General features: G+C 40.8%; 1 protein-coding gene across 1 annotated transcript in view; it reads left to right on the top strand.

Moving 5' to 3' along the window:
* Positions 1-25,307, top strand: part of TPO (thyroid peroxidase) — a 183,442-nt gene that overhangs the window by 122,454 nt on the left and 35,681 nt on the right. The window contains exons 10-13 of the mRNA XM_004709831.1: positions 2,273-2,510; positions 4,656-4,864; positions 12,032-12,202; positions 24,682-24,813. Of these exons, the coding sequence (XP_004709888.1) occupies positions 2,273-2,510; positions 4,656-4,864; positions 12,032-12,202; positions 24,682-24,813 (750 nt within the window). The remainder of the gene's footprint in view (positions 1-2,272; positions 2,511-4,655; positions 4,865-12,031; positions 12,203-24,681; positions 24,814-25,307) is intronic.

Genomic DNA, 25,307 nt, shown 5'->3' with positions numbered 1-25,307 from the left:
CAATATTGTAGATTTGGGTTAATTTGAAAAGAAATGCATTCTTTAGCTTGCCAACAATACACTGACTAACAATCCTCAAGTTTCATGAGAAAGGTGGAGGGTGTGTTTGATGGTCTGGCCTAAAATATAGTATGCCATCGACAGCATGTTAAAGACGAACTGTTCACTGGACCGAAGGAGCCAGCTCTGGGGGTGCCACTTGCCTCCAAGTCAGTGGTTCAATCCCACCAACTCCTCCATGGAGAGAAGATGAGGTCATCGACTCCTGTGGAAATGTCTAGTCTTAAAAGCCTGTGCAGGGTTGGCATGAGTCAGCATCGACTGAAGGGAAGTGAGTTTAGTTTGAGGATGGAAGTTATGTGAGAAAAGGTCGGGGAAACTCTAAGAGCGAGGTAGTTAGTCATCTGTCTAAGTAGCTGAACCCAAGGTTTGATGAGAGACCTGGGAATAGTCCATCCAGAAAGAGAAAACAGAAGTTGCTTCTAATATGACTTTAAAGTCATAATATCAACTGCAGATATTAAACGGAGGCAGAGCAGGGTCTCAAGGTGCAGTTCCTAGTAACATACACATATGACATACAGCCCCAGGACTGTGCTAACTCACCTAAACTGGCAATGATTGTGGGTGACACATGAGTAAAATACATGTGCATGCTTTGTCCTCATATATTAAAATCATGGATGCAACATGTTTTAAAAACTTGACTCAACACCATTAGGTAATGGTTTTCTAAAGCTTTAGCATACACATTTACTAATATTTCCTTCCTTCAAATGTCCCTTACTGTAAAATCTCTTCTCCCCAGGCTTTTTCCCCAGAGCCCAGCGTGTTTCTTTATCACTTCCATTCCTTTGCCTGACTAATTAGAAAATATGTGATTGTTTTTCCTATACCTCTCCATCTACACATGACACCGAGGTGCGTAGTCTATTGCCTGTCTCATGCATACCCAGTGTTCCCGAGCTGGGCCAGTTCAGTCATAACTGCTTTTCTATTTATGCCTGAACTTGACAGCACTGTGTGAGTGCCAACCCTGATCCGTTCGTTTGTCGTACTGGGGTGTCTGCCTCTTGCTGCGAAGCAGGAAGGTACATTGCCCATATTTGAAAAAATCAGCAGGGTCACTCATGGTGAACAGGTTTCAGCAACGTTTCCAGACTAAGAATGGATGAGTTGAGTGCCAAATATATACATATTTTAAATTAAATATATATATTTTAAAATTAATTGAGTACCTAATATATAGTTATATATACATATATGTATGTGTGTATATGTGTGTATGTGCATATATGTATATCCCAATGGGAATAAATCCCAGAAAAAGACTCCAGGTGCCAGAATGGATGAGCAAAGAGAAAATAGTAAAGAACATTGACGTATGTTCTGATTAGCCTCAGCTCCAAGTGCTAAGTGAGCACTTTAAAAAACTCACCTCACCTCACCTGAAGGAAGGAGAAAGGTTTCTAGAGGAGACAATAGCTAAACTGAGATCAGTTGACTGAGGATGATAACGTAAAAGTAAGGGAGTAGGTTTTTAGAGAAAAGGAGAAATTAAGTCTGGACACACTCAGGCAAAGCCAGAGTGTGTGAGCAAAGTAATCTGGGGGAGTGATGAGGACACAGACCATAAAGGAGGGTGCAATATAAGAAGCTGCAGAGCTCGCCAAGGACCAGACACCAAGGGCTTTCTTTGACATCAAAATTTGGAAGTTATCCTGGAAGCAGTGGGAGACGGTTGAAGATCCTAAACACGAGAGATCATTGGTCAAAGAAAGTGCTCTATGTCCATCTCCCTGTTGGTGGGCATGTGTGTGCACTCGTGTTTGTGTGATGGGGAGCAGAGAGAACAAGAGAGGGGCCAGGGAAGGAGAGAGCATATGTGCTGGGGTCATCGGTAGAGAATTAAACCTATACAAGGTCAGACCCATGTCTCGGCTGTTCTGCAGTGTAGAATTTAGTGTAGGCTGGGTAATTGTATGGAGCCACTTAGGAGTCATGGATTTAATATTGTTGCTCTCTCCAAACTCCTTCGTGAATAAACTCTTCACTAAGATCTCTAAAATCTCTGCTGAAATATCCTGGAGTGTTGAACTCTACAGGGTGTAGGGTCATTAGGTGGTTTTCTCGGTGGCTGGAAATTATGGACAGGATTCTATAACGCTACAATTGTTTCAGTGGATACAGAATCAATGAGGTATGCTGCATGAATATTCAGAGCACTGTGGGGAGGGGAGGGAAACACCTTCAACCCTTTTGCCTTGTGTAGGTTATAACGAATGGAGAGAATTCTGCAGCTTGCCCAGACTAAAGACACAAGCCGACTTGAACACTGCCATTGCTAACAGGAGTATTGTTGAAAAGATAATGAACTTATATAAGCATCCAGATAATATTGATGTCTGGCTGGGTGGCTTAGCTGAAAACTTCCTCCCAGGGGCTCGGACTGGTCCCCTGTTTGCATGCATCATTGGAAGACAAATGAAGGCTCTGAGGGAAGGTGACTGGTAGGTATTCACAACCAGTTACTTTTTATACCCAGATGGAAGGCAGCATGCAAGTTATTTCTCTGAGCTATAATTCTTCCTCTACTGTAAAGATGATTGTTATGAAATGCTAATACATTCAAAGCACACAGCATGTTTTTAAACCCTTGAAAAAATGGTAGCTGTAATTCATTTTGCTAGATCATCTAATCTCACAGTCTGACATCATGTGGAGAACCAGTTTTATTCCGTGATGATCTGAAAGTATATTCCATGTCTACAGGTTCTCTGGAAATGTCTTATTGTCAGAAAACTCCTATTGACATTCAAAAGATGGAATCTGAGAAGATCATATTTAAAAGCATGGAGGGGTGTTTTGTTTTGGTTTTGTACAGACAAACTATCGAGTTTCCTTCTCAGTCTTCAGCTTTCCACCCTAAGCAAAGATTTCATTTTCAGGTAGCAAAAAGCTGAGATACTCAACACTATTGCCCTTACACCTTTTTACTCCCTTTTCAACATCAACCAAGACTTTCAAATCCTGCATACGGGCACTTCAAAAGCTGATGAAAACAATTGAACAAAACGATTATGATTTTTCTCCCTGGACATTTTGAAGCCCCCACATATATAGGCAGAGAGAAGAATCCTGCTGGTACGATGGGTTCAGCCTGGGCTTTAAAACAAAAGGTCAGTGGTTTGAACCCACAAGGGGATCCTGAAAATCTTTTCCTGATTGCAGTTTACGAAACCTTATGGGACAGTTCTCCTCTATTCCTCAGTCGCTGTGGATCAGAAGAGAGCTGACAGCACACTACAGCACCGCTTGAGGGAGTTCAGAAAGCAATTGTTTACCAACTCTTTAGCCTCCATATGCCACAGTAGAAAACTATGAGTTAGTCGTTGGGGAACCATAGAGATGAAAATAATAGGAATTCATAAAGAGTCCCTATGTCATGAGTTATTTTCTTCCTTGTCCTCCTTTTTTCCTCCTCTCTCTGTTTTCCTACTTTCCCTTCTTTGTCTCTTTTCTCCTCTGCCTCCCTCTCTTCCTGGTCTGTTTCTGGAGTCACTATGACTACGTGACTGAGACAAATTGTTTTTCAAGAATATTCATGTTTCTTCAAGAGAGTATATTAGGCATTTCCTAAGGCTCTGCTTTTCTCATTAATTTCTGAAATGCAACATTTCAAATCATTCAGAACTCCTGAAGAGATATAACTAGGAGAAGCTGCATACTCAAAATCGAATCTTTAGCAAACTCCTGCCGGTTAAAATATGATGGAGCGTGGGAAGTGCCACTTCAGACAATGATATATTTCTTCAGCTTGTAGATTATTATGCTTTTATGATATTCCCTTTGGTGGGAGCACAACTTAAGCAGCAAACACAAGATGCAAGCAGATTCCTAGAGTGACGTTGTTAATTTTTCATCCTGATTATTTATAATATAAAATCTGACCAAGTGTTAATATATAATTAGGCTCTTTTCACACTCTAAGAGCAATTTGTAACCATGTGTGAAGGAAGGAAAACTTTACAGAATAAATGAAATATCCTGATTTTATGGCATTCGGGCAGAAACAATTGGAGCTTTATCAGTGATTCAATATTTTGAGGTTAAAAAAAATGACTATTTTTCCTAATGTTGCAATTTCTCACAGTAAGTATGACTGGGAAGAAAAGATAGGAGGTAGAATGACCCCGATACAACATTTTAGATTTCTTATAAACAGTAGCACTTTGTAAAATAACTGAATTTGTTGTTATTGTTTTTATTTTTGAAACAGCTCTCCACTGCCACCACCCTTTTCCCCCTAAGTAAGATCAATGCAGCAAAATAGCTTGGCACAAAAAGATGCAATGGGTTGTAAGAACTCCTTTCCTTAAAATTCTGTTGTTTTCAGCCAGTCCGTAGAACATAAATTACTGGAGTAACTTGCCTCCTCATTTGCCATTCGCTTCCTCAGACGACGACGGACGTGGGAAGTCCAGACTTTGCCTCTGACTTTCCACATTACCGCTTAGCAGGGCCTGTGCCAGGAATGGCTTCCCTTGGTGCCTCTGCGGAGAATCCTTGGCATGTTTGAAGTATGTGCTCAGTGAAAAATGAGTAGAAGAGTTTTCTACATCAGTGTTCTGACACTGCTTTCTTGTTCTGTGGAGGTTTTGGTGGGAAAACAGACATGTATTTACTGAAGCGCAAAGGCATGAACTGGAAAAACATTCTTTATCCCGGATAATCTGTGACAGCACAGGCCTCACCAGAGTACCAGCCGATGCCTTTCAAGTTGGAAAATTTCCTCAAGAATTTGAATCATGTGAAAATATACCACAGATGAATTTAGAAGCATGGAAGGAGACCTTTGAGCAAGGTAAATATAAGCTTTTCCAATATATACATTGGAATACATACACACACACACACATATATATACATATTACAGAGATTTAATCATAGAAAGTATATCTTCCAAAATAAGCTAAGTTTTAATAAGGACCATTTGTTGCAACTTAATGTTGTTTCCTGAGTATCTACTTCTCAGGTGAGAAAGGATTTTGGAATTCTGATAAAAATTAGTTAACCTGGGTCCTCCCAATTAACAAAACATTGGCCAATAGAACACTCTGTCACTGACTGCCTTGTGTCATTGTGTGCTAAAAGAATGACCGTCTGGGGATTTCTCAAACTCAGTCTTAATGACACGTTGTGTCACATACATCTTTGTTGATGAAATCGGTGCTGTGCTTGGTAGTGTCTTTAGAAGAAACGCTGTTCTCGCTCCACAAGGTTCCCAGGCTCCCTCACACAGTATCAAAAGGTCCACATGTTTCCAGATGTGCTCAGGAGCAAAAAATCCACCCTATCTGGGAACAAAGAGAGAAAATAAAGAGACAAACACCGGACGACAGAGAAAAGAAGGTTTTAGAAATACACAGGACAATTTACCAGGCACTTGAAGATTCCTTAGGATTCAATTTATGTAAGCAAAGATTCCAATTTTAAGACTACGTACCACGAAAGTACACTTCTAATAAATGACGAGGAGTCAGACTTGAAACCAAATCTTCTCGTTTCAAATTTCATACCGAGCATGCCTAAACAAAATAACAGTTTGAATGGTACAAATCGTAATTATTCACAGTAGGAAATACTTACCTTGTTCTTCTGTTATTGTTTATAACACGAATTCTGGCTCAAAGCAAGAGTTAAAAGAAAATAGTTTGTGAGTACCTCATATGTGCTCCTGGTGCTGAGAATATATCTCTGAAGAGAAGTGCGCACATGCACACACACACAGACATACTCATTGATTTTCATAGTCCATACATTCTAGAAAGGGAACGCAGACAATTAACAAATAAATAGGTCGCATATTTCAGGGTAAACAAAAAAGGCATTGCTGCTAAGATTCTTGTTCACACGTGCACAGGTTTAATCCAAATGAAATGTAATCGAATATGTCTCGGGATCCCACATGGGTTTAGACAAGTTGTCTCCTAACAAAGAAAAAATCCAATTAAAACAATCGCACAGAGAGGGTCTATGAGGCTATGAAATTCAAGACAGAGAAGTCAACTTGGGTTATAGTAACACGTATTTAGGGATTCACAAATGGGTGATCTTGATAAATTTTTTATGTGGGAATTTTTTTCTCATGTCTCGGAATATTCAGGGGACTTATTAAGAAGTAGTTCAAAAATAAAAACATATTAAACTATATTGGTGAGAAAAAGGCTACAAGAGTAGAATCAAAGAGTTGTCTGCCCCCCCCCCCCATTCTGACAATGTACCTTCTTCTCATTTGTCAAGGGGATCCTGGGCTGAGGGGATCCTAGGCTGCCTTGAAATACTTTAATTGAGACACCTTAGCTCAACCACGTACAGCTCTGAGAATATATAAAGAAACGTGATTTCAGGATATTAAAACTGTCATTTTGTTGTGGTGCAAGTGGATGAGTGCAGAAGTCTTCAAGGAAGGGTTAAGCAAAATGGAAGCAGCACCCTCAAGGGTGTAGACTGGGTGTTGTTGTCAGGTGCCACCCAGTCAGTTCTGACTCACAGCCACGTTGGGTTTAACATAATAAAACACTCATTATCGTTACCATCAAACCCACCATTGCATCCACTGTGTCAGTCCATGTTTTCAAAGGTCTCTCTCCTTCCCCTGCCCCTCGACTTTACCCAGCATGGGGTCTTTATCCAGGGACTGAGCTCTGGTGATAACATGTCCAAATTACTTGAAACTAAATCTCACCAAGACTGCTAAGGACCATCTGGCTATACTTCTTCCAAAACAGATCTTTGCAGTCCATAGTACTTTAAATATTCTTTGCCGGCACAATTCAAATGCACCGATTCTTCTTGGTTTTCTTTATTCAATGTCCAATGTCATATGCATATGAAACAATTGACTATACCATAGCTTGGGTCTGGCACACCTTATTCCTTAAAGTAACATTCTTGCTTCAAGAGGTCATTTACAGCAGATTTACCCTATGCAATGTGTAATGTAATCTCTTGACGGCTGCTTCAGTGAGCATAGATTGTGGATCCAAGCAAGACAAAAATCCTTGACAAATTCAACCTTTTCTGCATTTCTCATCATGTTACCTATTGGTCCGGTTCAGAGGACTTTGGCTTTCTTTACATTAAGCTGTAATCCATATTGAAGGCTGCCATTCTTGATCATCAGTAAGTGCTTCAAGTCTTCACTTTCGGCAAGCAAGGTTGTGTCACCTGCACTTCAAAAGATAGTAATAAGATTGCCTCTAATCCTGATGGCACATTCTTCTTCTCATAGGCCAGATTCTCTGCTTATTTTCTCAGCATTCAAATTGAATAAGTATAGTGAAAGGATATATCCCTACACGCATCTTTCTTGATTGTAAAACATATACCGTCCCTTTGTTCTGCCTCTTGATCCATGTGTGAGTGCCAAATGAGCACAATGAAGTGTTCTGGAATTCCTATTCTTCTCAAGGTTATCCATAGTTTGCTAAGTTTAGTTGCTGGGCATAATCAATAAAACACCAGTAAACACCTCTCTGCTATTCTCTGCTTGGAGGCAAGACCCAGCTAACATCCACAGCAATATCCCTCAGTAGAGGGCCTGCAATTCTGGCAGCTCATTGTCTTGTACTGATGCCATTGCTGAACAATCTTCAGCAAAATTTTACTTGCTAAGATGATAAACTATTGAATTGTATGATTTGTTAATTATATGCAAATGAAATTGTTAAATTTTTAAAAAGACAAAAATAAATTTCTTTGCACATGATATCAATGATAAAAAAACACCAAAAAAACAAATGTACTGCTATCCAGTTGATGGCGACTCAAATCCATCCCCTGGTGGGTTTCCAAGAGTGTAACTATTTAAGGGAGTAGAAAGGCCTGTCTTTCTCCTGAGGAGCATCTGGTGGTTTTGAACTGCAGACCATAAGAATCGAAGCCCAATGCATATGCACAACCACCACACCATAGTTTTCACATTCTGTTGGGTCACCTTTCTTTGGAATGGATACAAATATGCATCTCTTCCAGTTAATTGGCCTGCTAACAGTCTTAGAAATTTCCTGGCATACATAGTGAGTACTTGCAGGGCTTCGTCAGCTTGCTGAAACATTTCAATTGATAGTGCATCCATTCCTGGAGTCTTGTTTCAGGCTAATGTCTTGGCTAGTGCAGTTTGGATTTCTTCCTTCAGCGCCATAGGTTGTAGCTCATATGCTACCTCTTGGAATGGTTGAACATCAACTCCTTTTTAGTACAGTGTTTCTGTACATTCTTTCCCTCTTCTTTTGGTGTTTCCTGCATCATTCAATATATTGCTAATTGAGTCTTTTACGATTGCTTTGCAGGCCTGACTTTTCCTTAAGTGCTTTCAGTTTCAGATACACTGAGTGTGTTCTCCTTTTTGGTTTACGAACTCTAGGTCTTGGTACATTTCATTATACTACTTTGTTTTCTCAGGGTTCCCTTTGAAATGTTGTATTCAGTGCTCTAGCCTCGTCATTTTTTCCATTTGCATTGGCTTCTCTAAAATTAAGAACAACTTTTAGAGTCCCGTCTGTCATCCACTTGGATCTTTTATTTATTACCTAACTGCTTGATGACCTTTTGCATTCTTCAGGTACGATATCCTTGATGCCATCCCCAGCTTCTTGTGTCCTCCTTCATTTACTGTTCAATACAGCCAACCTGTCCTTGAGACGTCCTTGAAATCCAGGGGAGGTATGCGCAATGTTGTATTTTGGTACTCACAGACTTGTTTGAATTGCCTTCCACTTCACCCTGAACTGACAGATGAGCAGGTCTGTTCCAGAGTTAGGCGTGGCCGGAATTTAATTGCTGATAGTGAGTTTCTCTATTGTTTCATCTACAGATGTAGCTAATTTCAATTCTTTATATCCCTTCTGGTGAAGTTCATGTGGACAGTCATTATCTGCGTTGTTAATATGAGGTATGCTGCCATGTAATGAATGTCTAGCTTTGTTTCTGTCACCAGGACCATATTTTCCGACTCCTGAGCCTTTCTCTTTGTTTTCAAGTTCCTCATTCCAGTCACTGATAATAATCAATGCATCTTGATTACATGTTTGATCAAGTTCGGACTCAAGACATTGGTATAGGCAGCACTAGCTTTAGTGGTCAGTGTGTAAACTTGAATCATAGTTGTATTTACTGGATTTCCTTGGATACAGATAGATATTATCCTATTACAGACAGTACTGTACTTCAAGATAAACCTTGAAATATCTTCTTGCTAATGAATGTGACATTATTTTTCTTGAAGTTGTCATTCCTGGTCTAGTAAACCATCTGACTTCCTGACTCAAAGTGGCCAACACAAGCCCATTTCAGCTCACTAAAGCCCAAGATAGCAATCTTTATGTGTTACATTTCATCTATAACAACTCAGTGTTCATAGATTCATCCATTATACATTCCAAGTAGCAATTATTAGTCAATGTTTTCAGGTGCTTCTTCTTATTGTTGAGTCATGCCCCATCAGTAAATGAAGGTTTCAAAGGCTTTCTTTCATCCACGTTATTATTGTCCGCTCTTCCTTGAGAAAGCAGCTCTGCTTCAATCATACTTTGAGTGCCCACCGACCTGACCCACTCATTTTCTGACAATAATCTGCAGCTGTTCGTGAGGGTCTCAGTGTTGGACAATGTTCCACTACTATTAAGAAAGCTTCCAATGGCTAATTCCTCTGCAGTGCTCAACGTATGCCTTCATCATAGTCTTTTATCACTCTAGACCCTCAGCTGAAACCTGTTCCCTTTGGGTGAATCTGCTGCTGTAGGAATTACCATTGACATAGCTTCCAGCATCACAGCAACACACAAACCACCAGAGTACAATAAATTAACAAACAAGTGAGGACATGTTTAGAAATAATAGTTCTTCATTTTGATATTATATTATAGCAATACTTTTGGACTGACCTTTGTATATAGTATGTCACATATCATAAGCACAATAGCTCGAAAAAATAAAATATCAAAGGTCAATTGCAATTGGCTGCAATGAAACGAGTAGGGAATGAGAAGAAGGCAAAATATGCAGAAAAGTAACAGTGACAGATCATATGGCCATTGTAAGGACTTACTCTCTCTTATTCTGAATAGAACACAAATCTACAGGGGGGGTGTAAACTGGTGTATATTTTAAAAGAATCTCTTTGGCTACAGGTTAAAATCCACTAGAGACGTGGGGGAGCACATGTGAAAGCAGAAAGAGAGTCGAGGGCTATTGCATAGTTATTCCATAGTTGAGATGGGAATGGCTTGGGCTCTAAATGGTAGCTGTAGAAGTAGTGAGCGGTGGCCAAATTATAGACATGGTTTGAAAACAGACTCAATATGATTTATTATTCATTAAATGTGAATGTGGCCAAAAGTGAATAGTCATGATGACTATAAGGTTCATCCTGAAACAAGTGGAAAAGTAGAATTCTGATTATTGAAAAAGTTCACTTTTGAAGAAAATAAGTATGGAACAGAAGATTCAAGTTTTGGGGTTTTTTTTTAAAACATTTTATTAGGGGCTCATACAACTGTTATCGCAATCCATACACACATCAATTGTGTAAAGCGCATTTGTACATCATTCTCAAAACATTTTCTTTCCACTTAAACCCCTGACATTAGGTCCTCATTTTTCCCCTCCCTCCCCACTCCCCCCTCCCTCATAAGCCCTTGATAGTTTATAAATTGGTATTTTGTCATATCTTGCCCTGTCCAACGTCTCCCTTCACCCACTTTTCAGTTGTCTGTCCCCCAGGGAGGAGGTCACATATAGTTCCTTGTAATCGGCTCCCTCTTTCCTACCCATTCTCCCTTTACCCTCCCTGTTTCGCCACTCACACCACTGGTCCTGTAGGGCTCATCCGCCCTGGTTTCCCTGTATTTTCAGTTCCTTGTGTATTTGTTAGGTTTTAGGTACTTATTAGACAACATATATCTGTATATGTGTATATATATATATATATATATCAGAGAGTAGAATTCAAGATAAATTCCAAACAACACATACAAATTATGACTTTATCATAACTATGAGGTGATTTCAAGAAGTTCATGGAAAGCTGGAATTAAAAGATAATAGAATTGTTCCACAACATTTTGAAGCCCCCTCAAACCATGTATAGAAATTGTATTCAATGCCAAGAAAGTGGAAGAAACCACCTGGGGAGTGAATACAGAAAGGAGAAGTGGGACTGAAAACGGAACCCATCTACACAGGTGGAGTTGAGGCAGGTGATAAAGAGTTAGGAAAGACACCACAAAGGACTCCGTGGAGCTGGAAGGAAGCTAGCGGCTTGCCTTTTCTAGGGAATTTAACTGGAGCAAGTGTGTGAAGAATGGAATACCTCTAGTCTGGAATGCTTTTAAAGCGAAAAAATAGTTATTGTTGAGTTCACACATGCTCTTGGTGATCCCGTGTGTGTGAGAATAGAACTTGGCTCCACAGGTTTTTAATGACAGGTTTTTCACAAATTCTCTTTCGAGATAATGAGACTTGATTGCAGCATCATCGAGGCACCTCTGTTTAGACTGAAACCTCCAGCCTTTCCACTAGCGGCTGCACCATTTATTTGAGTATACTCAAATAAATTTGAGTATACTCAAATAAATTTGAGTATACTCAAATAAATGAGGAAGTATCCATCACGTTTAGCAGCAATGAAGCCATTGTTAAACTTATTAATATCCAAATCTTGTTGAATTTGGAGTAGAACCCTGATAGGGGCTGATTTGTGAGACAGTAGGAAGAGAAGAATTAGAGTGAAGTACTTACAAGTATCTCAGAACGTTGTGCTGCAAGAAAGCAGCTAGGTGAGGCTGGCATGCGAACTTAATTGAAAGAGAACTGAGTGTGCTTGCCAAGTTATAGAAAAAGAACCTATCAAGGGAGACACTTGCTGAAGCAACATTCTTGGGAAGCCAAGGAAGGATGGGATATAATCCAAAAGGGAGGAAATGAATGGATGCATTTTAATGTATTCTGACATCTCAATCCTACATAGATGAGACGTGTGCTTTCCCCGCTAACGTGGACGATGGAGACTTCGTGCGCTGTGACGCATCGGGAAAGCGCGCCTTGGTGTATTCCTGCCATCACGGGTACGAGCTTCACGGACAAGAACAAATCACGTGCACAGACAAAGGATGGGATTTCCAGCCTCCCACTTGTAGAGGTCAGTTATCTACAGAAACGTGTATTTTTTTAAAAAGTTATTTTATTATCAGAAATAAAAATCTTTACTTTTCAAATGGACATTAAGAATAAATATTCATTCACTAAAAAGCATCCGAGCATAATTATATCATCAGGAATGGTTTTGGTCATGGAAATAAATTATTCCCTCATGTGGGAGTTACATAATCTTTTGTCAACTTGAACAAAGGGGTAGAATTTAGCCTGTCAATCTGGTCATAGCCAATGAGGCCTCTGTCTGGGCATGGTCTTATCCTGAGGATTCTGGGAACTCCTGTCTTGCTCTCTGGAGGCAGGACACATTCTTCCTGTGAGACATTCCTGTGGACAAGTCACATGGAGCTATGCTGATGGAGCCAGAGCTCTGGAACTGGCGGGACCACGTGGAGACCCACTCCAGCGCTGAGATGCTTCCACCACTGGATCCACAAGACTTTTCACCCACAGGCTGTCATCTTCCTGCATTTGGCATCATTGCATGTGTTGCATGAGTCTGAAGAGGAATTTATAGACTGGTATGGGGCATATGGGCTAATATCAGATTTATGGTCTTCATGTGGACTGGGCCAGGATGTTTTCTTAATATACAATTACTCTTTGATATAAAGCTCATTCTTATACACACATATGAGTCTCCCTAGATTTGTTTCTCTAGTCTACCTGGACTAACACACCTCATTAGTTAACTATGTCCCCAAACTGACATCTGTCTAGATAATGAAACTTGATTGATGCTTCAAAGTCGCGATCATCTAACAGGACTGCAAGGTGAAGTAGCGGAGCCATGAAAGGGAAAAAGAAATAACATCTAGAGGAGGTTTGCAGTAAAGAACTTACAGAGCCAATTTCTGAGATGAAACAAAACATAACAATGTTTTCCACGGCTATCAGTTTCCTAGGGATGCTATAAGAAACTCCCACAAATGAAGTGGCTTATAACCACAGAGATGTATTGGCTCAGAGATCTGGAGCTAGACGCCCCAATTTAGGATGTGAGCAGGACCCTGTTGTATCTGAAGGTTTTCAGGGAAGATGCTTTCTAATCTTACTCAGTTGGATAGTGAGGAATCCTTTGACTTTCAGATGCACCTTCGGCATGTCGTTTATGCACCTTCTGACGATTTTCCTTCCCTGTCTGCCTCTTTTATAAGGAGTCACTTAGACTGGGTTATGAGCCATCCTACTCCAATATGACCTCTTGTTAACTGATAACATCTTTAAAGACCTGTTTCCAAATAAAGTCAAGTTCACAGTTACGGGGACACAATGCATTCCATGACACATTCTAAGAATTTAGACGTTAAGATCTGACAACATGCCCTTGCCCTGTTGATTTGATTTTCAAACCCATTTTTTTCATCCTCAGTCTCAGGATATGTTTGGTACAGCAGCTAGTGTCGCCTAACTAGTCCAGATAAAAAATAAAACAAATACAAATATCTTTTAAAACATGGCATTGGCTCAGGTGATGGGCAGTGAAGAAATTGATATGAGAAGCAGAAAACATGATTACCCATCCGGGCAACAAAGGAAACATGCATTTAAATCTACTTTCAATGACTTGAAAGGAATACCATTTGCCTGCCAAGATTGGATTTCTATTCATTCAGCAGTTTGGAATCAGAAATAGACCATAGTATATGCAACTTCTTATGATCTAAATTTAATATGATATTAGAAGAGATAAACTCATGCGAGACATTAGCTAACTACTAACAGAAATAGAAACAAATAGATGGAGGGTTTTTTTTTTTTTCTTCTTTGAATGATTGCAAGATCACCTTCTTCTAGACTTGGAATTGTAGGAAATGAGACTGGGAAAGGCAGCCCAAAAGATCCATTCAGACTTAATCCTGTGGCAACTACCAGAAGCCGACTATCAACTGTAAATCACTGGGGACCTTCTGTGTCAGAGCAGAGGTGTTCGCTATGAGGTTTTCAATCATTGGGCCTGTTGTTGTTGTTACTGTTGTCTTTTCTTTTTAGACTTAACCTTCCTTCCCCTGACTGTGCACGCGTCTCTCAGCTACTAGCCAGAGGTTAACCATTTGCACTGTCCAGGGACTACTTTACATTAAGCTCATTTTAAATTAAGGTAGAATAGATGAGAATGCAAAGAAATAAAGGTAGCTGGCTTGGGAATTATATCTAGGACATAATCTTAAAGGCCATTAATGGCACATGAAACCCACTGGAAACAAATAGAGCAGAAGCCAGTTACATATGTGAAGGCCTTGATTGCTGAAATATCTCACAAACCTAAATTGGGAAAGCTTTTGGTCTAAATCTTCAGACTCCCATATTTCCCCAGTAAGAGGTGGGCTAAATATTCCCAAACACTGCTTTTTAACTTGGTTGTGAGTAATAATAGACAAAGAAAATCTGCCAAGAAGACAAGGATACAGAGAACAGTGGTCAAGGGCATACATCCAAGAGCTTCACTTTTCAGAAGCCTGAATTTTCAGGACCCAACTGCTGTGCAAATTGTGGCAGCATCTGTATGCGTTTGTTACTACCCCTGACTTGTCTTTTTAATTACTCCTCATCATTACATTCAGTAGTTCATTCTTTAGTGGAAAAATATGAAAACCTGGAAATTTGGGGGGTTGTTTTAGCTTAGTGGCTGTGCAACATTGAAATGCTCACTTTATCCAAGTTTCCTTGATTTTAATGTTGGCAGCACAACCAAGCAATACATGGTGTTTACTTCAGGGCTTAGTACATTGCATGTTTTATATTTAATAAACCTTCATATGGTATCCATTTCATTTGTACAGCTTACATATTTTTGCCTGAATGTCTAGATATTATATATATATATATATATATATATATATATATATATAGAGAGAGAGAGAGAGAGAGAGACTTTTATTTTAGGTATTTATGACTCAAATGCTCTATTCGCAGGGATATGTGTGGTACAAAAAGAAAGTAAAAGTTAAGAAGTATACAAGTATAGGAAAATCCCATATATCCTCTATACCATCTGCACTGACCTACCTATCACCCTCTGAACACTCTGTGACTTTCTGGCCTATATGACATTACTTACACTAGCTACTATATCTGGAATAGCTTCCCTGCCTCCTCCAGATAATTTAAGAATGCCATCAAAATTAACCTTTTATTTCAGAAAGTTTTTTCACAATCCTCTCCTCTCACTCTATCCTTTAAAGGGTTTTTCACCCTCCATACAACCATTATTACCCTCTCTTAATAGTAAACTCATTGCCCCATAAGGATGCTCTCTCATCTTTCAACTACGTATTGTAAATTTGATCCCATATGGACTGGTGTTAAAATAGCGCAATGCTTAGACAGGCAGGCTGACTTTAAGAAGAGTATAAGGGATGCCCAGTCTGTTTTTGCAACATGCAACCAGAAACAGTTCTTAGTTCCATCTGTGAGCCAGTGTTACATAGGAACCAAGGCCATTCCCCCATATGTCCAGCAGTCATGTGCACGATCTTGTCAACAGACCAGCTAGGCCAGCATCACCTGGGAGCTTGTCGTAGATGCAGGCTCTCGGGCTCCTCACAAACCACTTAGAATCTGAACTTTGTTAATGATTTTGTGTATATTAGGGTTTGAGAAGCCCTGTTGACTAACCCTAAGTGCCTCCTTCTCTGTTGCCGCTGACGTGCTTCATTCGGGCTTTCATCCTCCTGTGTCTCCTTCTTTATTCTCCATTTGCTGATCTACAAATACAGCCTCTTCATGACTCCTGCAGAATCCAACTCTGGTTATTGCATGAAAAAAAACACACCAACTCTTCAGCAGCTATACATTTACACTGTGAAACCATTAAAAGCCTTAGTAAATAGTCTAGAACTTTTGGAGGGCCCATTTCTTTCTCACCTTCCCTAGTGCAGTGCCTGTCATTCTTCACCACCCCTGCCCCAACCCCGCCCCCATATTTCCATCCCAGTTCTGTCCTCAGACATGATGCATTCTCTGGGCCTGGAACTCCCTATCCCTCCATCTACCAAGTATGCAGCTCACTGACCACGCGGAGTGCTTCTTCTCTGGCAGGCGGTCTTGAACCAGGCTTCCACTGCAACTCCTTCCACAAGAGAGTGAGAACTCATCACTGCTATTTGGTCTAGAAAAATGTCTCAGCTTCTGGTGGGTCTGTGATTTCAAATAGGAAATGAGAATGGAAATGATGTCGACCTCAGTTATTATTCATTTAAGCTAATTAAGAAATGCACAGTGCATAAAACAAGGATTTTAATTAAGAAATACACAGTGCATAAAACAAGGTGCATACTAACATAGGTAGTGTTTAAAACAATGGCCATTATTATCTTACAAATCTGTCCCCTATGGTGCAGTATGTGAACTGGTCATGAAGAATAAATTGAAGGCATTCATTCAACAAATATTTATCGAGTGTCAAATCCTGCGCTATGCTGTAGGATATAGACATGTCTTGAAGGAATTACAGCAGCATCACAACAGAATAAATGAAAAAATAAACAGCTTTGAAAAGTGGCCATGATTGCCCTTTGTTTTCACCACCTGAAGATTTAGAAAGAGCCCACTTGAGTATTTTTCTTTCAGTTAAAAAATAATAAGCCGCCTTGGTGTATAATTTTATCAGAAGAACTTTTAATGACAAGGGAGCTAAATCCGCCACTGCCATCTGCCTTCAAGTCTAGTGTGACTCCCAGCGACCCTGTAGCACAGGGCACAACTGGCCCTGTGGGGTTCCACGACTGTAGCTCTTTGGGGGGTGGGGGGATGGGGGTAGAAAACTTCGTCTTTCTCCCACGGAGCAGCTGGTGGTTTCAAATTGCTGACCATCTGGTTTGCAGACCAAGACGTCATTACTGCACCACCACAGCTTATATATTTTAATAAAAACAAGTTTGACATGATTGAACTATTGAATTGTATGATAGTTGGATTATATACCAATAAAACTATTTAAACAGAAAAATATCAAACTCACTGCCAACTCATAGTGATCCTGTAGGATGGAGTGGTCTGCCCCAGTAGGTTTCCAAGACTGTAACTCTTTGAATTAGAAAGCCTTGTCTTTCCCCCCAGAGTGGCTGGTAGCTTTGAAATGTGGACCTTGTGGCTCACAGCTCAAAGCATCACCACAGCTCCAGGGCTCCTAGACACCAGAGAAAAACTGCTCTTCAGGATTTCCAAGGTTGTAAATTTCTGTGGGAGCAGACACCCTCGTATCTCTCGCATGGAGCAGGTGGTGGTTTGAACTATAGACTTTGTGGCTAGCAGACCAACTTACAACCCACCGCACTACCAGGGCCCCTTGACAAACCACTGCTATGCTGCATATGCTGCCTATATCACATGCTATCATATTTTGTACTTGATAATTAGTTTTGCTAGTCTCCAGAAAATGTGCTTCCCCAAACATTGTGTGTGTGTGTGCATGTATGTTTTGTTGCTTGGGGTTTTGTTTTGTTTTTCCCTTGAATGTTCTTCCAATACATGCCAAGGATGGGTGCCAAGTATATATAATTGATAAGCGAAGCAAAGAAAATAAATAAACACATGAGAGCTGTTTTGTCTTACCAGTGATACCATAGGTGAAACGTTAATGAGCACTATGTCACATTTAGTTATAATTTACAAGGACTATAGTAGCCAACGGTGTTGAGAATATTAGGAAAATGATATGCAGGAATATATTGTTGAAATACATGTGAATCTTTGCTTTTCATGGGAAAATCTTATGGCAGTAGATAAAGACAGATGCATCACAATGTATGTTGTGACCTTGTGACAAATAAAGAAAGAAACTAAATATCTGTCTACAAGGGGGTATGTCCTAACTTATGGGAAATACATGCTGTAAACTGTTATACTGAATTTTTAAACTAAACAAGTAAGCTCTTGTCATGGGCTCGAATCCAATGCATAAGGGCCCCTCGTGCGTGCGAGTAGACTTGTGCTCCACAATTTCAGTGACTAGGTTTTCTTGTCTTTTTTTTTTTTTTCTACTTTAAAAATACTAATGTACTATTATGAAAGACTGGCAATTTTCAACCTGGACGAAATGAATAAATTAACACAGACTGATGTTTTTCCATGTGCTTTTAGCGACTCTCTATTTATGACCGGGTTTCAGAGCCACCTGATATACACTTTGGTCTTTTACTTCTTTCCGCTCTTTTTAATGACTTTTTGCGTTCATGTATGATATTTTTATCTAATAAATAATTTATTGGGTGCTCTTCCACCTCTTATAACAATCTGTACATCAATTATATCGAGCCCATTTGTACATATGTTGCCATCATCATTTCCAAAACATATTCTATTTACTTGAGTCCTTGGTATCAGCTCCTCTTTTTCCCCCTCCCTCCCCTCCCCTCCCACCCTTGTGAACACTTGATCATTCATGAAGTATTTTTATTTTCATATTTTATACCATTTTCAAAGAAGACCGCTAGACTTCTTTTGAAGCACCTTTCAGTGAACTCTGACCTCTGTTAGCTTAGCAGCCAACCATGTTAACTACACCATGCACTGACTCCATGAAATAAACATGAACTATGCATATTTTCCAGAGGGAGCCCCAGTGGCATTGCTTCATTCATTGGGGTGTTAGCTGTAAGATCACCAGTTGAAACTCACCAGCCACTCTATAGAAGCAAGATGAGACTTTTGTTCCCATCAACATCACACCCCCCAAACCCTGAGAGAACACTTCTACGCTGCCCCAGAGCATAAGTGTGAGACAGAATTGACACAACAGCAGAGGGTATGTTGACTGAAATACTACTGCACATAATATGTCCCTAAGTAAAATGCACGTTACTGAGTAATGTATAAAATGAACCCCATTTAGATTTTCTAAAGTGGTGACAATCATTTATGCTTCCACGGTTCCTAAGTGTTTTTGTGAACATCGAGAGAGGTGAGTCAGTACAGAAACATTTGTCAATGTTGGCTATCTCAGCAGAGTGAGATGAGAAAGCAAAGGAGAGGAGATTATCTCTTTTATTTACACAACTCTGTGTTCTCTAGATATTAAATTGTAATATTTTAAGTATAAAGCTCAGTGAGGGAAGACTCATGATATAAATGTGTTCATTTATGTATGCAAATATTTTCTCCATATCTTTGTCATACACTAGAAATTTCCAAATCAAGTATTACTGAAACAAAATCAACCTTAAATACACTAGAGGAGAAACTCTTTGTTTCTATGGTAAATTCATGTGCACATAAGTACTCAAACTGATCCTCAATGAAATCAGCTTTTCAACGTGTCTGTGGCTGCACAAAAGAAAGCTTTGAGCTTAATTGAATATTTAATACAGAAAATCAAGGGAGATTTGCTGTTCTCTATGTAAATCCTACTTAGCCACTAAAATCCATCTACATAGAAATCTGATGGAGGAAAAATCTGCCTAATGAATTGTAATAAGCCTCTCTTGACTGCTTTAAAGTTGTGAATTCAAAGTAGATAAAAACTATGAGTCTGCGACTTTTTACACAACGTTATTGTCAAGAGGTTATGCAATAAAGGAATACAAATAAATGTTTCCCTGTCTAGTAGGGAAAATAAGGTTTGCAATCAGCACAAGCTTGCTTAGGGAAATGGAAACATCTGTGCAGATGTTTGGAGCTAGCTGCGGAGAGTGGAGGAAGCAGTCTGTTGCTCTTCTTGAAAAACAAAGTCATCAGGCCAGGTAAGCCGAGTGTTGGCCTTTGCACAAAGTCACCCAGGAATTGGGAGATTTTGCAGGCTTCTCTTTCGTAAGGAGCATTATTCCATGGCATCACTAGAGAGTACAGGGGGTGCAGACCTCAGTGCTTAACATTGTCAGGAGGGGTGACGGCAAACTCTCCTGAGGGTTTTCAGTGATAGAAGCAGTATCACAGGGGAACCGGCTACCTAGACAGTAGGCTGGCTAGGCTGACTTCACCCATCGTCCAGTGTGGTAACTCTTCAACCACAACCCCATAAACCCAAGAGGTGGACTGCAGCACCTGCCATTAGACCAGTGATTCTCAACCTGTGGGTTGCTACCCCTTTGGGGGTCAAATGACCCTTTCACAGGGGTTGCCCGATTCATAACAGTAGCAAAATGACAGTGATGAAGTAACCATGAAAATAAATTTTATGGTTTGGGGTCACCACAACAAGAGGAACTGTATGAAAGGGCGGCGGCATCAGGAAGGACCACTGCATTGCACAGAGGGTAGGCACTCTACCTGGGCCAAGGGGAGAGAGCGGGAGCTCCCGGGAGTCATGGGAAGGGAGGCAGCGAGGACAGAGTGGCTCCTTGGTCTTCTTGGGCATTAAAGGGGTCCATGGAGGCAGGCCAGTCTGCTCAATGGGGGTGGAGTGCTGACACCATGAGTGACTACACTAGGTGACATCCGCCCGAATGACAGGACCGTCATGATTTTCCAATCCAATAGAGGTTTGCTGCACATTCCTCAGGCTGTTAATTCTAGGGCAAGGAGGCCCATGCTCTTTCTTCAACGTTTGTTCACACAGGCACTGCAGACGCTAATACTCTTGTCACTTGTGCCAACGGGCGAGTGAGGAAAAGGAGGTGGTGAAGAGCATGGCGTCTGATGCTGGCGTCCTCACCTGCCTGTGCGTGATGAATACCAGTTTTCCACTTAGATCTTTGACCTTAGGCAAGGTATGAATTCTCCTTTGGTTATTAGATAACAGAGTAGCATGTTGACAGAAACAGTGGTAACATGGTATCTTGAAAATTGAAAGCAAAAGAATGCAGTCCCCTTGTCTGGCACATCCTAAAGATTCAGTACATGTCCATGTTTATTCTTTTCCAGCCTATGGTTACCAAAAGGAGACCAATACACTCTTAAGGTGGCATTGAGTCTGAATACACCTGGTGGCAGCTAACAATATACCTATATTTATCCAGCCCGATGCCATCAGCTTGATTCAGACTCACAGCGACTCTGGGACTGAATGGAATTACTCCTTAAGATTTTGAAGATGTGTACATCCCCCCTTCCCTCCCAGAAGAATGCACTACAGAGGACAGCACTGAAGCTATAGCTCAGGGAGCGGGGCACATCTGATCAGAGCACACAAGAGCAAACAAAGAGGGAAGGAGAGAGAGTGGAACACATCTTGGCCCACCAAGCCCCCAAAATGATATTCCTGCTCAGAGCAGCCAATGCACAGAGAGGACCATAGAAATGTCCCCACCACGAAACAAGACATCCCTCACTGACCCATATCACTATGAGGGACAACACTGGAGGCAGTGTGGGAATTGTGCTCCATCGGATCCCACCACACCGGGGTGAAATGCTGTTAAGGGCATGCAGCAAAGCAGCAAGTGGAGCAAAGCAATGAAGTCCTTGGGAAATACCAAAAATAGACTTTGGGGAAAAAACTCCTAAAAGTCCACAAACAAACCTGGAACTATTTATAGGCCTTTGTTTTTTGTTGTTGTTGTTGCTTTGTTTTGATCTGTCTTGTTTTTGTGCTTATTTTTATCTCTGTATGTGTATCTAGATAAGATAGGTGGGATAAAGAATCCAGGGGAGAAAACAATGGGGTCAATGGTTCCCGGGGGACATAGGAGAGGGGGAGGCGGAGGAAAGGTAGTGGGTGTTAACAAACCCAGGGCCCAGGGAACAAAAAGTGATCTAAAATCAATGGCAAGGAGGGTGTAGGATGCCTGGTAGGGCTTGATCAGGAGCAATGTAACCGAGAGGAATTACTGAAAGCCAAATGAAGGCCAAACGTGATAGTAGGACAAGAGGAAAGTAAAAGGAAATAGAGGAAAGAACTAGGAGTCAGAGGACATTTATAGAGGTCTAAATACAGGCATGTACATATATAAATATATTTATATATAATGATAGGGAAATATATCTATGTACATATATTTATATGCTAAGTATGAAGGTAGCAGATGGACATTGGGCTTCTACTCAAGTACTCCCTCAACACAAGAACACTTTGTTCTAATAACCTGGCATTCTGTGATGATCACCTTCCTGACACAATCGCTGAAGACAAAATGGTGCATAGCAAATGTGGTGAAGAGAGCTGATGATATCTGGCTATCAAAAGATATATCATCTGGGGTCTTAAAGGCTTAAAGACAAACAAGTGGCCATCTAGCTGAGTAGCAACAAAATCCACATGGAAGAAGTACACCAGCCTGTGTGATTATGAAGTGTTGATGGGATCAGGTATCAGGCATCAAACTCCCAGAACAAAAAAATCATATTAATTTAAATGAGTGGGAGTGTGGAGTGGAGACCCAAAGCCCATCTGTAGCCTATTGGACATCCCTTACAGAAGGGTGGCAGGGAGCTGATGAGCCAGTCAGGTGCAGTATAGCACCAATGAAACAAACAACTTTCCTCTAGTTCTTTAAAGCTTCCTCTCCCCCTCTATCATGATCCCAATTCTACCTTACAAATCTGGATAGACCAGAGCATGTACACAGGTATAGATAAAAGCTGGAAACACAGGGAATCCAGGACAGATAAACCCCTCAGGACCAATCATGAGAGTAGCAATACTAGGGAGGGTAGGGGGAAGGTGGTGGATGGGGAACCTATCACAAGGATCTACATAAAACCTCCTCCCTGGGGGATTGACAACAGAAAAGTGGGTGAAGGGAGACATCGGTCAATGTAAGACATGAAAAAAGAATAATTTATACATTATTAAGGGTTCATGGGGGTGGGTGAGGAAGGATGGGGAAGGGAGGGAGAAAAATGGGGAGCTGATAGCCAGACATACAATGTTTAGAAAATGATGATGCCCACAAATGTACAAATGTGCTTGACACAGTGGATGCATGTGTGTATTGTGTATGAGCCTCCAATAAAATTATTTGAAAAAAAAAAGATTTTGAAGACTATGCATCTTTACAAAAGCGAATAACCTCATCTTTCTCCCAAGGATCTGCTGGAGGGTTTGAATCACTAAGCCTGAAGTTAGCAGCCCAGTCCTTATCCAAATGCTCCCAGAGCTCACTATACATAAGAATACGCACACACACACACAAACACACACGTATTTAGTAACACATTTATAAAACATGGTTGTATAATACATTGGACATTTCGTTTGATATTCAGCTGTTTTTCAAAACTGTCCAGAAAAGAAACATTTTATGTTACTTAGAAACCTGAAGAGCAGGAGATGCAGCACAACATTCTGCACTTACAGTTTAGGAAGTAGAGGCCCAGGCAACTCGGGGGATATGTGTAACTGCACTCAGCTCCTTGAGGATTAGAAGTCCAGGTTTAAACACCTGGTCCAATATCTGTGCCATAGCAACAACAATGAGCTAATCAAACAAACAAGCACAAAGTAGCAAGAAGAGTAACGTATTTACTGAAATAGAATCAAAAAAGAAAACCACAAATCTCCTCCTTCAAATATTATTTTTGGGACACGCTTCCTCTGTCTTCCCCCACCACCCTCACTTCCAGCTCCACTTCCCTGTTTTGCCTCATTGGCTAAATCTACTCATTCTTCTGCTCCGAGTGAGTAGGTGAACTCTTTCAGGGAGATTCTCTCAGGGAGATTCTCTGACACTCCACGTCTGGATGAGGTGTCTCTCCTGCACTTTTCACCCAAAATTAAGCCAAACTTACTACTTACTACCCTTGAGTTGATGCCAACTCATAGCCATCCTCGAGGACAGGACAGAACTGTCCCTGCATGCTTCTGAGACTGTCACTCTTTACAGGAGTAGAAAGCCTCATCTTTCTCCCAATTACAAACTGCTGAGCTAACAATTAGCCACCCAACATGTAACCACTAAGCCACCAGGGTTCCCACATCCTTCACAGAATTTTGCAAATCCTTATTTTATTCATTCATGCTTACCCAGGGAGAAAAAGCCGTATCTGTTTGTCCATTATTAACAACCATGGGCACTCAGTGCCAGACATATGATTTGAATAAAATCATATCAAATGCATTAGAATATCAATTGTCGCTGGAAATTCATAAACATCAGTTGCTTGTTATGGAACATCAGCTAAGCGGGTGTTTGAAAGGTTGTACAATCTCAAATCTTAGACGGCAAGAGGTCTGGGATTGGGGCTCTCTGCTAGAAAGAGCTAGTGTGAGCAAGAAGTACTGGGACCAGACACAACATGAAAGTCTCAGAATACACAATTTGTGAAACTGACTAGTTGGAAATTAAGACCTTTGCCAAAAAGTCCCCGAATTGGAATCAGCTGGCCAAGTGTATTGCACCAAGGGAAACTTCCACACATATGTTCCTTTCTAAGTGTATGAAGAGCAAGGAAGATACCACACAAAAGCGAAGGGGCTGTTGCTCTTCGGTCTAGAGAAAGGATAGCACTAAGGAAATAGTTATTGGGGGTTTTTTTGGTGGAAAGGGGCGTATCCAAAATTGAAACTCTGGTGGCCTGTGTGTGAAATTAGAAAAGTTTCCTTTCCTCCCCTTAAACGTTGTAATGATCCCTATGTTGTTTGTGCAGATATTAATGAATGCACCGATCTGATGGAACCTCCCTGTCATCCCTCCGCTACCTGCAGGAACACAAAGGGCAGCTTCCAGTGTCTCTGTACTGACCCGTATGTGCTAGGGGACGACGAAAGAACCTGTGTGGGTAAGCGCTCCCCCGCCTCCTCTTTTACGCCAGATGCTACTGTTTGTTTCTAAACTAATATGATGTTTCATGTCGTCAATTACCATTGTCCTCCTGATTTGCGGTGGAGGTGATCTATAGGAAGAGACGATATATTGCATATTCCAAAATAATGGCTCTCTGAAGAGTTATTATTATGGTTGCATATTGTAAGTAGAGTTGTAATGAGGTACAAAGAAGTGCCCACCTGGCACAAGGGTTACATAGTGGGCTGCAAACCAGAGGATAGCAGTTCAAAGCCATCAGCCACTCCGAGGGAGAATGACAAGGCGTTCTGTTCCCTTAAAGGACTTTGGTTTCAGACACCCACAGGGGCACTTCTACCCTGTCACGTAGGGTTGTTAGAAGTCAGAATTTTGCTGTTTCTGAGCTAGATGGCCGCTTGTTTGCCTACAAGCCTTTAAGACCCCAGACGCTATATCTTTTGATAGCCGGGCACCATCAGCTTTCTTCAC

Source organism: Echinops telfairi, unplaced genomic scaffold (assembly GCF_000313985.2).
Source record: "Echinops telfairi isolate 266 unplaced genomic scaffold, ASM31398v2 ScPeMD7_3509;HRSCAF=4178, whole genome shotgun sequence".
NCBI lineage: Eukaryota > Metazoa > Chordata > Mammalia > Afrosoricida > Tenrecidae > Echinops > Echinops telfairi.
This window is presented reverse-complemented; position numbering and strand designations above follow the sequence as displayed.